Genomic DNA, 16,059 nt, shown 5'->3' on the forward strand with positions numbered 1-16,059 from the left:
TAAGGACCTACTATATAGCACAGGGAACTCTACTCAATGCTCCGTGGTGACCTAAATGGGAAGGAAATCTAAAAAAGAGTGGATATATGTTTAACTGATTTACTTTGCTGTACAGCAGAAACTAATACAACATTGTAAAGCAACTATACGCCAATAAAAATTAAGAAAAGAAAAAGAGTAGCCTTCACCCTCTACCTAGTCTGGCTCCTGTTTCTCTCCTGTCTTGTGGGCTGACTAGAGCCAAGAGGCTTAGAAAGACGTTGCTCTTTATGTGAAAACAGGTTGGGAGTTTGGCCCACTGAGTCTTTTGTTCCAAGTGTGTTCAAGACAAGCCTTGAGATTTGAGAATACAGGCCCACAGTGACTGACCGGGTAGCTTTACAGTGTAGCAGTTACCTTTTCCCTCAAAACAAGCAGCAGAGCTGTAAAGTACAATAAAGTAAAAGAGGGCATAGGAAGCATTTATTATGAAAAAAATCAAAAGTATAGAAAAATTAAAATGTCAACATTGGACCAATGAAAGGTCAGCTTTGGTTTGTTTGCAGAATCTGGTTAGAGGTTGATACTGTTGGCTTTAAGCAGCCAAAATGTTAAGGATCCGTTAGGCAAACTCTGTCCCAGCTGAGTTACTGCAAGAACAAGTCCAGGACCCTTTGCAGGCCCCCCTCTGTGTTCTGTAGCCAGGACACTTTATGCTTCTGTTGCGAGCCTTCTGCTCGGACTGGGCTGCAAAATGATTAAGGCCTAAGCTGACCTCCTAAGGAATGGCTCCTAAGGGCCACTCCTGAAACCTGACCAGGGTGACCGGCTGGGCCCTTCCCCAGTGGAGCCGTGGCAGCGGAGGGACTACCCAGACATCCTAGGACATGCAGACCCGGACCACCTCTACTCAGGCTCACTCAGCTCCCATTCCTTGTGCCAAGTCCTTCAGCGTGTCCAGGAAAACGTCAAGATCCTGGACTGGCCTAGGATGATGGTAGAGACCCTATTATCTATCCAGCAGCCACTCAATTTTGAAAGCCTAGACTAGGATTGAAGAGCCTTCACCCCTCAACAGTGGAAGGATAACCAGTTTCCTCAGTGATGAACTGAAAGTATTACAGTAGCTGTGGTCATTTGAATAAAGAAAGTGTGTGCATCTGTTTAAGTCTGATTTTTTCAACTGTATTTTAACTCCATGAAGACTGGTAAATTGTGGAGTACACGAAAACTCAGTAAACCTGAACAGTGCCTAATAGTCACTTAACACTTTAAGTAAGGTGCACCTTTATTCCCATTCCAGATCGGGAAACTAAGGCTCAGAGGGACTCTGTCACCAAAGCAAGGCCCCACGTGGCTGTGAGGGATGTGTGCTGGCGGGTGCCTCGACGCACAGGACCCTGTGGGAGCCATTCTCCTACCTCTCACTGTTGAGAACAGCTTGTGTATTTCCTAAGGCTTTAAATACCATTTCTATGCTTTCATCCCAACTTTTTAGCTTTAGTTACTGGGTAGAACAGGACTCACTCTCTTTTCCTTAGCTCAGTTCTGGCAATTAATTGTTCAGGTCAGAAGCCAGAGTCATTTTCTAATCGCCACATTCTGCATCCAATGTGGCACCAAGTTCTGTCTGTTCTTCCCACCCCCCTTAGCCCGGGGCAGCTCTCACGGGAAGGCCTGTTGGCAAAACAGCTCAGTGAAGGCCAGATGGAGGCAGGGAGACCCAGTAGGTGACATCCAATGGCGCAGGCCCCGAAAACACCAGTGGCTGCTGAACAGGCCAGGGCAGTGGGAGGTGGTAGCGGGGTGCGTTAGGGTGTTTCTCCATTCACAGAGCTCTGGCCGGGGCTGGGGCCCGACCTGCTGACAGCGTTGGGGAACGCAGCACCGTTTCCACCACTGTCCAGCTGGCAAGACCAAGACTCATCTGCAGAGCGCTTCATCATCTCAGAGGCCAAGGCTGGGCTGCTCCTCCCTGAACTACCAAGTCCTCAATCTCCTCTTTGAAGCCAGGATTCTGCCCTCCCTGTAAGCCTGCATAGCTGGGCACGGCTACTGTATACCCGGGGAAAAAACCTAAAATAATCAAGCCACAACACTGACCGAAAGTGGGAAGAAATCCACTGTCTCCAATGGAAAAGGTTCAACTACTAGAAGTTAGGTGCACGAGCTTGCCGCACCCAGGAAGATCCAGTGGGTTGAGTGAACTCTCATTAGAAAGTTGATGTGCAACCTGCCTGCAGGAGCAAGTCTGTGGCAAGGCAGAGGACTGGCCCCCAGAATCCCGAGGCTGGAATGCTGGCAGGCGGCCACCTTGCTGCCCTCTGCCTTTGTCCTCTGGACACCCACTTCCTGTCTTTCATTCCTCACGAGGCAGAAATCTGCAGCCCACTGCCTGGCAGACCTCCCGACTCCCAGTTCCAACCCGTGTTTCCTCTCCCTAACAGGCTTCCCACTCCTCTGTCTTCCTGGGGTCTAGTGAGAACCCTAGGACTCAGTGGGCGCTGGAGTAAGCCCAGGGGCTCTCCTATTTCAGGACTCCTCAGAGCTTCTGTTCGCCTGCGAACCAGTGGCAGGTTTTACAGGTTCCACCCAACAGGGGACCGACTTTTTGGAACTTAAGAATTTTTGACTAGGCAGAATCCAAATGAAAGAAACCATAACTAAGCCTGAGCCTTCCACGTGAATCTTCAATAACTCAAATATCTAAGAGCTCTACATCACAGCAAAGGGATCACTGCTGAAGAGCACCGCATGAAGTTAGAATTTCCACAGAGGACCGTAGGACACTGAGATAAAGCGCCTGCTAACTAACTGCTGGCTCTAAGTAGTGAGACTTCTGAACCGCACTTGGCACTGCTTTCAGCTGTCAGGGATACATTTGGCCCAGTGCTGGCCTGTGTCCCTCAGGAGCACTGGGCTTCACCTGCACCAATGGTACAGGAAAAAAGGGCACTTATAACCCTGCTTTCAACCTTCTCTTGGCCAGGCGCACCCAGCCCTGTGAATCAGCATTCCCGGCCACACCTTTGCCATTTACAGCTAAGCCCAGATTCGAGCACAGAAAGCTATGACTGCAGCTCTGTGCTGTGCTGCTGAGTAACCTCGTGGGGGGGATGCTCGCCACCCCACTTTCCCCACACATCAAGCAAGTTGAAGCAAGGCCTGCCTGCATTAGACCACGAGGGTAGGGATCAGGATGTCTGGTTCTGTTGAAGGAGCACCCAGTGACTAACACAGTTTAAGTGAAACATGACTGAATTACCTCAAATGGATGGCAAAGGGCTTTGAATTCCAAGGAAAAGGTTGGGGAGGAAACAAATTATGGCTTGCCACAGTCAAAAGAAGCAGTGGGAAAAATACTGTCCTGGGAGAGGCTCCATACACGAGAAGCTGGATTCCGAACCTGAAGAAGTTAAGAGCCTTGCAAGTAGAAGGCAGTCTGTAAATTGCATAGGAATAGAAATAATTTCTGGATTAAAAAAAAAAACCCAAACCCCTCTTACCTGGCTTATCCTTCTGAGAAGAGGGGAGGGCCCGAGTTTCACTACTAGATTTGCAGCTCTTCAGTAAAACTCCTGTAGCAAGGTTGACACCTGTGTTAGGAGCCCTTGTTCTTGATTTCAGTGACGGAAATTGCCAAAAAAATGGGACTGAATGAAGGAAGGAGGTTGTCCAGGCCTGTATGCACTGGAAGACCAGAAGCAGAATGGGCTGGTTTCCTTCTGAGCCTGTGCTGTCTGACCTGTCTCTGTGGAGAAAAATTACAGTTGACATTCACATATGTACAAAACTGCTACATTCCAAGGCTCTGACATAAATGTTAGGCTTTACAAAACACAAATGTCTACATACAACACTGGATCTGGTCAGCAGTAATGTGAGAGCTGCTATGCAGACTCGGCAGATTCTATTTTTAACACTTCATTGGCAAAACTCCCCTCCATTCTTACAGAGAACTAGTCCTTTTGTTTTTCTTGTTGGTAACATAACTTACCTGCTTAACCAAGGCCTGTGTTGACAAAGGCAATTCAGATAGTAGCCTACCGCCCCCCTAGCCCCCTGCAAAGCCCCCCCAGTTTCAGTTTGAACTGTTCCTACACAGGGAGCTGTGCAGCTGTCTTATTCAGAAAAGGCATAAGTGGTAATAACAGTAGTGGAACGTGCTAGGCTTTGGATAAACTTCGCTGCCATATCTCCATTAGCTCAAATTAGAAAGAAGAAAGTTACTGTGAAAAAGTGAGAGTTCCAACATGCAGACTCTTTGGGGGAAGAAGATCCCCAGACCAGGGAGGGAGGGAGGGAGGAAGGGGGTCCATGCTGGAACTTTGTCAACATGCCTTGCCTTGCCTAATGCAAGAAACTTCTTAGATACAAAACCCCAAAACTCAGTATCTGAGAATCCAGGAAAAATAAGACCAGGATGTAAGTATATGAAGCAGGGGAGAGAGGGAGGCTGTAGGAGAAACTGAGAGCATGTGCTTTAACTGCACATCCCACCCTCAACCTCTCCCCATTAGAAGAGCCTGACACTTCCAGAACCGGGCAAATTCTAGCGTGTCTCCTGTATTTAATTTAAAACAAAAGGAACATTTGCAGTTACTCTGCCAAAGTTTCAAGGGCTCTGAAGACTACAACTGGAATCCAAATTACATTCAGGAGTCCTGTATGGGTATTTTCCCCCGAAACCTGCACAAAAGCAAGGACAAAAATTTACATTCTTTCCGTCTGGAATTTAGTTTTGTAATGAAAAGTTAGAAAACTTAAAATGACAAACTGCCAGGATATTATTTTTAACTATTACTGGCACTTGCCGCTAATCAGAGTCATTCTGGAAGATTCCCCCCACCCCCTGCTCTGCTCCCTGTTTAAGGAGCCCTTAGCATCCCCGAGGGCTAAAAAAGAAGTACAGCTGCTCAGCAGAGAGTACACGGGTGTACTTCTGGTCTTCACTAAACCCAGAGGCTGTTTTGAGTTCTGTGGACAGCAGAAGCCTCCGTTCTCTGACATTTGTAGGCTGAACCAGAGCTGCAGGGGACCCCGTCTGGAGACAGACAGGGGCTTCCTGAAGTCAGTCTCATGAACAGGCAGAGCAGGTAGGAGGGGACGGGAGCTCCATTTGGTACCAACAACCAAAAGTGAAGATGAGTAACAAAGGCTAGAAAGGAGTCATTTATTTAAAAAAAAAAACACCCAACAACAAAAAACATACAGCCTTCAGCAGGATCTGAAGACATGACGGAGGAGCGCACCATCCTCACCGCCACGTGCACCACCTGTGAGTGCCACCCACTGCGACCTCCAGCCATGGGGCCCACAGCGCCCCAGTTTATACACAGGTCACCTGCTTAAGGGAGAGCCCGGGAAACATGGGCCCTTCTCCAACCCCTGCTCTCAGGTGGGCAGGCCAATCCCCGGCTTCTCTCTGCCTCCAAACAACGGGCAATTTCCCCTCAGGCTGTGGACACCACTCCCACTAGTCACTGCTGGGACACTGGGTCTCCAGCCAAGGCCACAGCACACAGGTGGATTTAAGGGTCACAGCAGATCATTCTTGCCACAATTCCTGGAACGTAGGGCCCATTTCCGGGGGTGTTTGACATTTGTCCCCGAAACCCAGTTGTCACAACAGGTAAACCAAGACTATAATCACAACAGCAAGGACAGGATCGTGTTGCTTTTTTCCTTTTTTTTTCTTAAAGGAGTGAGGGCATGGAAAATACAGCACACCAATGAAAACAAAATGCCAAAAAAAAATACAAAAAAATAGAAAATAGAAAAATGTATTTACAAGTAGTACATTACTGTGATCAGAAAGCACAAAGACACCTGCTGCTATAATACATGCACTGTTTCAAGAAGAAACTATCAAAAACCCTGCAAGGGAGAAGCCTGTAAAAATGAAAAAAGGGTCAAAAAGTTTGAACTTTTCATCCCTAATTTGCTACACTGATCAAAACCAAATGAGCATCCCCTAAAGTCCATGAGTATATCAGTACAAATACTATACTGTTTTTTAACTGCACGTTCAGTTGTGGAGGGAAAGACAGCCGCTTATCCATATACAAGGAAGCCAGAGTGAACTGCTCTACATGCTAAAAATTACAGCAAGCCCGTCTGCTACACAGCATGATCTTAGCAGGTTTTAATTTTTGTTGATTCATATATATCCATGTGCATGTGTGTGTGTATGTATAAAAACCGTGCCCTCGTTCACTGCCAACACAACATCTGGGTGGACATGAACTCATTACAACAAATTCTTATGTGTATGTTGTTAAGAAGTCACTCAGTGTCTGTGGATTTAATAAGTCACTTCACACCACAGAAAATATTTAATAAATCCAAAAAACGGAAAGAAGAATATAATGACAGAAGAGTTTCTGTCTCAGTTCTCTGAAACTGAGTCCCCCATAGGAAACTGGTCCCAAAAGTTCTTGAGGGTTCACTGAAGAAACCAGTTTGCTAATGTTTTTCATCCTTTTAGTGTTCAAAGGTATAGAACGACTCCTTGCCCTTGTCAGTTTAAACAGTCACATCTCCGTCCCCCAAAGGTTAACAGTCTGGTGCAGATCCATAAAAACGGGAGGGAGGAGCGCTGGGGAAGGCCTGTCACTTTAGGAGGGGCTCCAACCTCTCCAACGGCAGGAAGAGAAGGAACCACGCAGGCTCCAGCACCTCGCTCCTGCAAATGCATAATCCGGTCACATGGCAGTCCTTAGACAGGTACATCTCCGAGTACCAGGCCAGCTCTAAGAGGAAACAAAACCACGCGTGGACAGAAAAGGACTGAGAGGCCATTCTGGTCGCTCTCTGTGATCCATCATACTTCCAGGAATCGGGAGCTGCTGGACTTGGAGTGGAATGGCTCAGACCACATCCGCCGTAGGTCACCCTGGGAAAGAAGGAACTTTACTAAGTCATAGATTTCAACTCGAGGCATACATACCTACAAGTCCATTCTGACTCCTGATCTCAGATCAGATTGCTTCTGTGGAGAATCAAAGAACATTCAAATTTTACTCATTGAAAAGTAACCCCTCATTCTTTGAAGAACTCCTAGAAGGGGTCTTAGGCCCCTTGAGAGGGTAAGAGCTTTTACCAACTCCGTCCTGGTGGCAGTTTTATCACTTATGATTCAGATGATCTAGGCAAGATAATTAACCTCTGTGCCTGTTTCATCATCTGTAAAATGTGGATGATAATATAAATCTTGTAAATCAGATAATGCCCTTAGTTTTTACAATGCATTTCTTAATTATTTCCAAACTTTAATGCAGAGTACTAAAGGGCTATTAGGTGGCAACAGGGTGCTGTTTTTTTTTTATTTTTATTTTTTGCAGGAGGCGGGCCTCTCACTGTTGTGGCTTCTCCCCTTGCAGGGCACAGGCTCCGAACGCGCAGGCTCAGCGGCCATGGCTCACGGGCCCAGCTGCTCCGCGGCATGTGGAATTCTCCCGGACCGGGGCGCGAACCAGTGTCCCCTGCATCGGCAGGCGGACTCTCAACCACTGCGCCACCAGGGAAGCCCCCAGGGTGCTGTTTTTTAAGAGAAGTAGGAAGTCTCTGTTGCGGGGCTTTAGGGATTTCAGTTAATTAATCTATGACCAGGTGGTAAGGGGTCTACTCATTAGTATTGTCAGCCAATGGCTGTTAAGAACCTGGAAGAGGTTGCTAATATCAGGTTAGCAAAAACAAGCAAGCAAACAAACAAAATCCTCCCCAAACAACAAAAACAGAAAGATCCCACTCTCAAGATCAAGAGCTTAGGGTCTTAAGCAGAACCACCTCTAGCAAGGAGAATACATACCCAAGTCCAGGGTCAATGCCATGTTATTGCTTTCACTGGTTTATAACTGCCTCTCTCACCTTTAAATAGGCCATCGTGAGGAGTGGCAATAAGGTAAATGGCACCAAGTAGAGCAGGGCGGGCTGGGCTGCTCGGTGGATTCGGGACGCCACAGTAGCAGTGAGCAGACCTGCGAGGAGAGAGAAACATTTGTGAATAACTCCAAGGGGACAGCCCCGAGAGAGGAGAGCCACTGTTACCTGGCTGCTTCTTGGCACAGTCCTGAGATTGTACAGCTGTAATGTGACACATTCCATCCAATGGTGGGGAGTGAAATGCCCAGCTTGAGCAGGTAAAGAAACAGGGAGCAGCACAGCTTTTAAAAGCGTAGAATTCCAAGGACCTGTGAGTAGCCCAAGTCCCACTCCGTGCCCAGGTCCCCGGTTCCAGGCCTCATTTCAGCCCTGGGTGTGCCTGGTCTCCCTCTGTCTCCTGTGGTATATGATGATAGACTTGGAGGCAGAAGATCTGGGTTCAAGTTTCAACTCTGCTGCTTATGACAGCCATATAACCTTGGCTAAGGCCTTTCACATCTTGAGCCTCAGCCTGCGCATCCATCTAATAGGGATACCACAGTGGCCCTGCCCCCACTCAGAGCCAGTGGAGTGGAGTGGCAATGAACCCACGCCTATGAGAGCACCGTGGACTATGAAGTGCTCCTTCAGTAGGAGGCACAGAGGCAAGAAAGGTGCTCCTTTCCGTTCACTGTCATAGCGGTTGGAGTACAGACAGGTTACTAGCCCAATTACAACCGTCTCTTACTGTCTGCCCGAAACGGAGCTGGCTAGAGAAAAGCTGGCCAAGGGAGAGTCCGAGGTCAGAGGTGATGGAAATGTTAGAGCAGATGAAGGGAAGTATCTGTCTAATAAAGTAGGAAATAAACGTGACATTCGTTAAACTCAAGCCGAAGATTTCATCGCGTGGTAGGTCTTCTCAGCTTTGAGGCCTGACCACCCTTTTCCTGCAATGTTCTTCAAACATATTATGGGATAGGGAACTAGGCTGCTGGCCAACACATAGAGCATTTTTCATCTCGTGGGTCAGTTTTTTTTCCTTTGTGGTTGTTTATAACAGCAACCAGAGTCACTGCTTTCCTTTCATCTGGCATCTGCAGCTAGAAGACCTGATTTAATTCCAGGGGTAGGACAGCCAGAGAGGGGCCTGCATGCAGTCCCTCTGTTCTCTTACCTACGAAGTATCCAATGAGGGTGCAGTGAAAGTAGGAAACCTTCTGCATGCGTCCGGAGATGTTGGCGGGTCCAGAGGCACTGCAGGAGTCACCGTTGGCTTGCTTTTTGTAGTTGTCGTAACGAAGGACAAAGCACAACAGGAGTCCAGGCATCACGATGTCTCCAATGCCCAACATAGAGAAGTGACTGCCAGTGGAGCTGGAATGTAGTGTCACATGTCAGGGGTGCCGCCTTCTACAACCCCGTTTCTCCTCCTGCGCAAAGTCTGTTCACTTTCTAAGAAGTCAAAGAACTTATCTGAACGGTAGAGGGCAATCTCTATGGGTTTAACAACACTAGTTTTTAAGAGTCCAGAGATTAAGAGCCACAAGAGTACCGGCTATTGAGGTCTTCAGCCCCACCCTCAGCGCTTCGGGAGAGCACCGCCTAAGTGACTGCTGGAGCCATCTGCTTGAGCGCTGCCGCCTCTAGAAACGTCAAGGAGCTCACTATGTGTCACATTCACTGCTAAGACTTCAAAGAAGCACCTACTACTACCAGACATGGGAGATTAAAGCAGCACATTAATTTTTCCAAGATTATAGTTTCAGGAACTGTATAATTTTAGCATTAAGACATTTTTACAAATGTCTTAGAAGTAAAAAGATCCAGATTCTCCCATTAATTCCCTCTAGCCAACTTTAAACTATGGTAACAGCGGTAACAGGGTTGTTTGATAACATTATTCAGTATTAAAAAGCTGCACCTGTATCACTTAATGATCAGTCTTTGCAAGTTAAGTCAGTATTCTTGTCCTCATTTGTAAAATGGAGATGACTCACAACCCTTTTCCAGTCCAGCATCAGAATGCTGATGACAAAGACAGACAAACTGGGGAACAGAGGGGCAGAGGAAGGCAGTGTCCTCACCATCATGAGATGAGGCCGACACGCCAGTCTTACCTGGGGAAGACCAGTTTTCCAGGCAGAGACAGGCGAGGAACATCGCGCCCAACATTGGGCCCCAGGTGGAGCTTCCGGGATAGAACGTCAAGGGGATTGTCAGCAGGCTGTGTGGCCACCTTCACCATGACGTTGCTATTAAAGATGTAGGCAGAGAAAAACACCTGCCGAGGGGAGAGTCACCTTTACCAGAGGGAGCTGGAAGCACCCCGATCTCAGCAACAGCCCTCTTTGTTCTTAAGAGCAGAGTCTCAGTACTGCATCATCAAGCTTTTTAGACTGCACGCTTTGAGGAGAAAGAAAATCTTTGCTCCTGTGTGTACGTGCAGATTTTTTCTCTCCACACCCACAGAGGAAGCCCTTACAGCAGAGCTGCCAGTGCTCCAGGGCAGAGAACCTTGCCTGCCTGCTCCCTTTTCCACCCCGAGAGTCACACGTGTACTCTCTATTGTAACAAGTCTCGACAAATACAGGCACGGAAAGCTGCCTGCTCACCTTTTAACAGGTACAGTGCAGGCCGGGAGTGGTCTCAGCCAGGAGGTACTCTGGCAAGCAGACTTTGGATATTTAGAGTTAAAAATTTTCCTGAGTGAATGTTCCAATTAAACACAAAGGAGAGCAGCAGCTCTGGGGAAACAGACACTCACCCAGAAGACATCGTAGATTAAAAGCCCTGAGAGAAGCAGGCAGGAGACCTTGAGGCTGGGCAGGCGGACGAAGGCGATCATAGCGACACAGAGACCCATGGCCAGGGCTGCAGAGGATACAGCAGTCAGTGTGGAGCACAGGCTCAGCTTCTCTCCACAAGCTATTCAGCTCATAAACCTAACAGAGTTTGTAAGTCCCCCCCAAAATCAGGCAGCCCTAAACCTCAGTCTAAGATGTTTACACCCTACTAGTGCAAAGTGTCCACCATTAGCCCACTGTGACCTGCTCGTATTTGGGGAAATCCCTTTTCTCATGCTATAGATGGTGCTCAACTATCTAAGACCCAGGGGACTGTTCTGAATGCTAAAGCTCTAAGCCAAGCTCAGTTCTGGCCTCCCAGCTCTCATCTCCTGCTTCCCCCCATTACTTCAGATGCATTGCCCTTGCTCCTTTAAAGCCAATGCACACCCTAGATCACATCTTTTTCACTTACTTAAGGACACTGTTCCAGCCACTCATTTTACACTCATCCTCCCCACCTGGGTCTAAACTAAACACGACAACTCAGAACTGCTCAATGACAGGATTCTCCATGACTCCACACAATGTCATTCTATCCCTAATCTTCCAAACAAGAAACTCTGGGTTCTTTTTCATCTTATCGTAACCTTCATCACACACACTCAGGCTGCAACCACTCTGGGGTGCTCTTCTTGACTGTCACGGCACACCCCAGTCATGATTCCCATACTTCCTAGTGTGATGTGTGTATCCTTTCCCATTTTCTGTCTCTCTCCCCCACTTACTCTTCACTGCCATTGTCAAAAGTCAGTTCACATCATTCCCTGCCTTAAATCACGAGGTCCCCTACTCTCTGATGGATCAAGTCCGACTGTGAAGGTATAGCTCACACAGAATGGCACTGCACCACACGCGCTTGGCCTCAAGCCTTTCTTTTGCTCCTATGCCTCCACCTACTCCTTCTAAGTTGGGCGATAACCTCTTTCCAATCATGCCCACCAAATCTCCCCACCGTACTCCATGTTTGAAGAGGCAGCATGCATCTGACTTCTGACTTCTTCGAGAAGGTTCTTAATACAAGCATGTTGAATGAGAATCACTCCCACCCCCAACTGAACAGTGCCACCAGCCATGTCACATCCCTGAAACACACGCTCAACTATTCATCCAGTTTGCCCCTCTTTTTCTTCATTCATCAGCTTTTGCAAACATACCACACCACTTACTGGTCAAATTCTTTCAAGTCTTCCCAAATTTAAAAGATTAATTTGTAAGATGAAACTGAGTAGATAAAAAGTTATAGATTTAGTTCAAAAAACTCTGAAGTACTTTTTTTTTTTTTTTTTTTTTTTTTTTGCGGTACGCGGGCCTCTCACTGCTGTGGTCTCTCCCATTGCGGAGCACAGGCTCCGGACGCGCAGGCTCAGCGGCCATGGCTCACGGGCCCAGCCGCTCCGGGGCATGTGGGATCTTCCCGGACCAGGGCACGAACCCGTGTCCCCTGCATCGGCAGGCGGACTCTCAACTACTGCGCCACCAGGGAAGCCCTGAAGTACTTTCTTAATATTAATGATTCTTGGTATAACTCTGAAAACATACTTCATGTCTTGCCCTTTAAAATAACCACATTTATCATTCTGTTTTCAGAAGAACATATTTCAGAATGTTACAGACACGTGCTAGAAAGCTATCTTTTCTGTTAATAGCAGAAAACAAGTCAAACACACATCAAATACCAATCTGAGAAACAAACAACTAAAAAGCTCAAAGACTCCGTTTTTTGTTTTTGTTATTTTTTGAGGGAAAACTAAGCTTGGTCACAAGGGCAATTTAACTAGTGTAAACTGGTAAGAGCTCCTTGGACAAGTAGATATTAGAAAGTAGCAACAATGACAGAAAACGATATAAAAGTTTACAAGTTAAGGCCAGTAAGGGTTTGGGGAGCCTCCCTGAACACTCAATGACAGCACCACTGTAGCTGAGCCGTCCTCAGAGCTGCTAGGGACACAGTGCCTGGAGGAGAGGAGCCCCTCGGACCTGGCACTGCCTCCAAAGAGCTCTGTTCCAAGGTCTGGATTAGCCTCGTGGTTGCTTGGAATGGGTAACAGGAAAAAGTGTGATCCATACCCATAATCTCTGCTTTCCAAATTCCTCCCTTAAAAAAATTCTTTAGATAGTGTTACAAACAGTATAAAATTGACTTCTGTGTTTCAGCTTCCTTCCCTTCTGAAACACCAAGAAAGGAAAAGGTGAACAGACTTTGTGGGGCAGAGCAGTTAGATAAAATTTCGTGAGATTAATAAAGCAAACTATGAAAATAAGAGAAGTAATAAGGACTGAACGAAGAAAGAGGTGGAGATGGTTACAGGGTCTTCAATAAAAGTCTAACAATGTCTTAAGGGAGAGAACAGAAGAATAATGGCGGACTTTGAGAAATGTCCTTCTATCAAAACAACTATCAAGATGTTTTGATAGTAAGTATGAAATATACACAGGAGTTCTGTGACTGTGGTTAGTCACTTCTTAGAACCTGTTTCCTCTTCTGTAAAATAAGAACAATAATAGTACCTACTTCAAAGAGCTGTATTCAGGATTACATGAGAAAGTCCATGTAAAACACCCAGCAGAGTGCCCAATGTATAAAAAGCACTCAATAAATGTTAGCTATTAGTACCTTTATAAAATGATATAGACATGTATTTATATTATTACACAAAAGAAGTCTATCATATAGAGACTCTAACATATTATATGTCTCTAACATATTATATGACATACATTATATATTCCACATATATTTATATATAATATGGATATTATATTACAGTATAATTCCATTTATATTAAGAAAGTACAGTCTACACAAGAATCTGTATTCCAATTTTCACAGCATTATTCACAATAGCCAAAAAAGTGGAAACAACTGATGAATGGATAAATAAAATTGATGCATCTATACAATTAAACCGTATTTGGCCATAAAAAGGAATGGAGTACTGATACAAGTTACAACATGGATGAACCTTGAAAACATTATGCTGAGTGAAAGAAGGCAGACACAAAAGGTCATATGTAATTTTATTTAGGCAAAATGTCCACAAGAGGCAAATTCACAGAGACAGAAAGTAGATTAGTGGATGCCCGGGGCTGGGTGGGGAAATGAGGAAGTGACTGCTACTGGGTGTGGGTTTTGGAGGGTGGGTGTGAAGATGCTCTAAAACTGATTGTAGGGGACTTCCCTGGTGGCACAGAGGATAAGACTCTGCGTTCCCAAAGTAGGGGGCCCGGGTTCAATCCCTGGTCAGGGAACTATATCCCACATGCATGCCGCAACTAGGAGTTCACATGCCACAACTAAGGCGCCAGTGAGCCACAACTAAGACCCAGCGCAACCGAAATAAATTTAAAAAACAAACAAACAACAAAACACACTGGGGACTTCCCTGGGGGCACAGTGGTTAAGAAGCCACCTGCCAATGCACGGGACATGGGTTCGAGCCCTGGTCCAGGAAGATCCCACATGCTGCAGAGCAACTAAGCCCACGCGCCACAACTACCGAGCCTGTGCTCTAGAGCCCATGAGCCACAACTACTGAGCCCACATGCCACAACTACTGAAGCCCGCGTGCCTATAGCCTGTGTTCTGCAACAAGAGAAGCCACTGCAATGAGAGGCCTGCACACTGCAATGAAAAGTAGCCCCCACTCAGCAACGAAGACCAGCCCCTGCTCAGCAACGAAGACCCAATGCAGCCAAAAATAAAAACAATTAAAAAAACAAAAAAAACCCCAAAATGATTGTAGTGTTGGTTGCACAACTCTGCAAATATACTAAAAACCACCGAATCGTACACTTTATTTTTTTAATAAGTTTAATTAATTAATTAATTAATTTTGGTTGCACTGGGTCTTCATTGCTGCGCGCAGGCTTTCTCAAGTTGCAGCAAGCGGGAGCTACTCTTTGTTGCGGTATGCGGGCTTCTCACTGCGGTGGCTTCTCTTTGTTGCAGAGCATGGCCTCTAGGCACACGGGCTTCAGTAGTTGTGGCTTGCAGGCTCTAGAGCGTAGGCTCAGTAGTTGTGGTGCACAGGCTTAATTGCTCCATGACATGTGGGATCTTCCAGGACCAGGGCTCGAACTGGAGTCCCCTGCATTGGCAGGCGGATTCTTAACCACTGCACCACCAGGGAAGTACCCTGAATTGTACACTTTAAATAGGTAAATTGTATGGTATGTGAATTACATCCTAAAAAAGCTGTTATTAAAAAAGATCTTAAGAATGTAGGTAAAAATAATAAAAAATTTGATACATAACACCATCTTTGGACATCTAATTTTCATGGTAATCAGAGGTACCACTACTAAAACACAGAAAGTAGAGGAAGAGAGGACAAATTTAACCATAAATGATATTAAAATTTCAACTCGTCACATAGTAGTTACTTACCATCCATGAGAAGCCAATGGCCAGTGAGAACCCAGATGAGGACGAGCATGACAGACAGAGAGAATGATAGTAATTCAGCAGCAGTGAAACGCCCACAACAACCAAAGGAAATCCTGGAAAATACACAGCATGTATTGGACTAATGGACAATAAATCATATTCAGTAATCAAACTCTCCTTTGGTTCTTCATGATCAGAATTTGTGACGGCCAGATTAAAATAGTAGGCAATACCTAGATACCCAGAAATCCAAAATACCCAAATCTCTTTGGAAAAAACTACAGAAAGTTCAAAGGAATTATACTTCTGCACCCATTAGATAATGTACTTTTTATCCCAAGTTATCAACATGGGTATTGAGAGGTTTAAAGTGATAATATCAATCTTTAGAAAATCTAAATGTAGGAGAAATTCTAATTCTTATGAGGAAAACAAAATGAAGAAAGTCAACAATTCAATTCATTAAGCAAAGATGAATAAAATTAAAATGGTACATCTATGGTTATCACTAATTCCTGGGAAAATCAGCTGCCCCAAGTGACTGATTTCCTAAGTGCATACAGCATTCTCCATTAGCACAGCATTTTGTTTCCATGGAGCAACAGCTTTAGGAGTTAAGGTGTGAACACTGGGATTAAACCTAAGTGGCTAGTATATATTCTAGGTCATCAAAGACGAAAGGCAAAGAATGTTTGTGTCAAGCACTATTTTCATATTCCATTAACTAGTAAAGGAATGAAAATGTTGCTTCAAAAGAAAACTATCTTTCAATGTAATCAAAGCAAGGAAGCATATTACAGTGACTCTGACTTTCTAAGATTTGTTTATATCTCCTCTGCTATGAAAAGGTGCAAAAAGAAGTACTATCTTACAGTTTTAAAAAAATCAAACTTTTCACTTTCCAGTCTTCTGGCATTTGTGTGCTTCAGTCAATACCAAAAATTTAGACCCCTAATACTGCCATCAAGTATGAGACAAAAACAT

The 16,059-nt window shown here is 45.6% G+C and overlaps 1 protein-coding gene across 1 annotated transcript in view; it reads right to left on the reverse strand.

Moving 5' to 3' along the window:
* Positions 1-5,746: 5,746 nt before the first annotated feature.
* SPPL3 (signal peptide peptidase like 3) overlaps positions 5,747-16,059 on the reverse strand; it is a 118,763-nt gene continuing 108,450 nt past the window's right edge. Inside the window, exons 6-11 of the mRNA XM_082641068.1 lie at positions 15,076-15,188; positions 10,607-10,713; positions 9,960-10,123; positions 9,017-9,216; positions 7,849-7,958; positions 5,747-6,874 (exon numbers count right to left, since the gene is read on the reverse strand). Coding sequence (XP_082497194.1) covers positions 6,803-6,874; positions 7,849-7,958; positions 9,017-9,216; positions 9,960-10,123; positions 10,607-10,713; positions 15,076-15,188 — 766 coding nt within the window. The 3' untranslated portion in view covers positions 5,747-6,802. The remainder of the gene's footprint in view (positions 6,875-7,848; positions 7,959-9,016; positions 9,217-9,959; positions 10,124-10,606; positions 10,714-15,075; positions 15,189-16,059) is intronic.

This window comes from Mesoplodon mirus (assembly GCF_964341445.2).
Source record: "Mesoplodon mirus genome assembly, chromosome: 13".
Classification (NCBI taxonomy): domain Eukaryota; kingdom Metazoa; phylum Chordata; class Mammalia; order Artiodactyla; family Ziphiidae; genus Mesoplodon; species Mesoplodon mirus.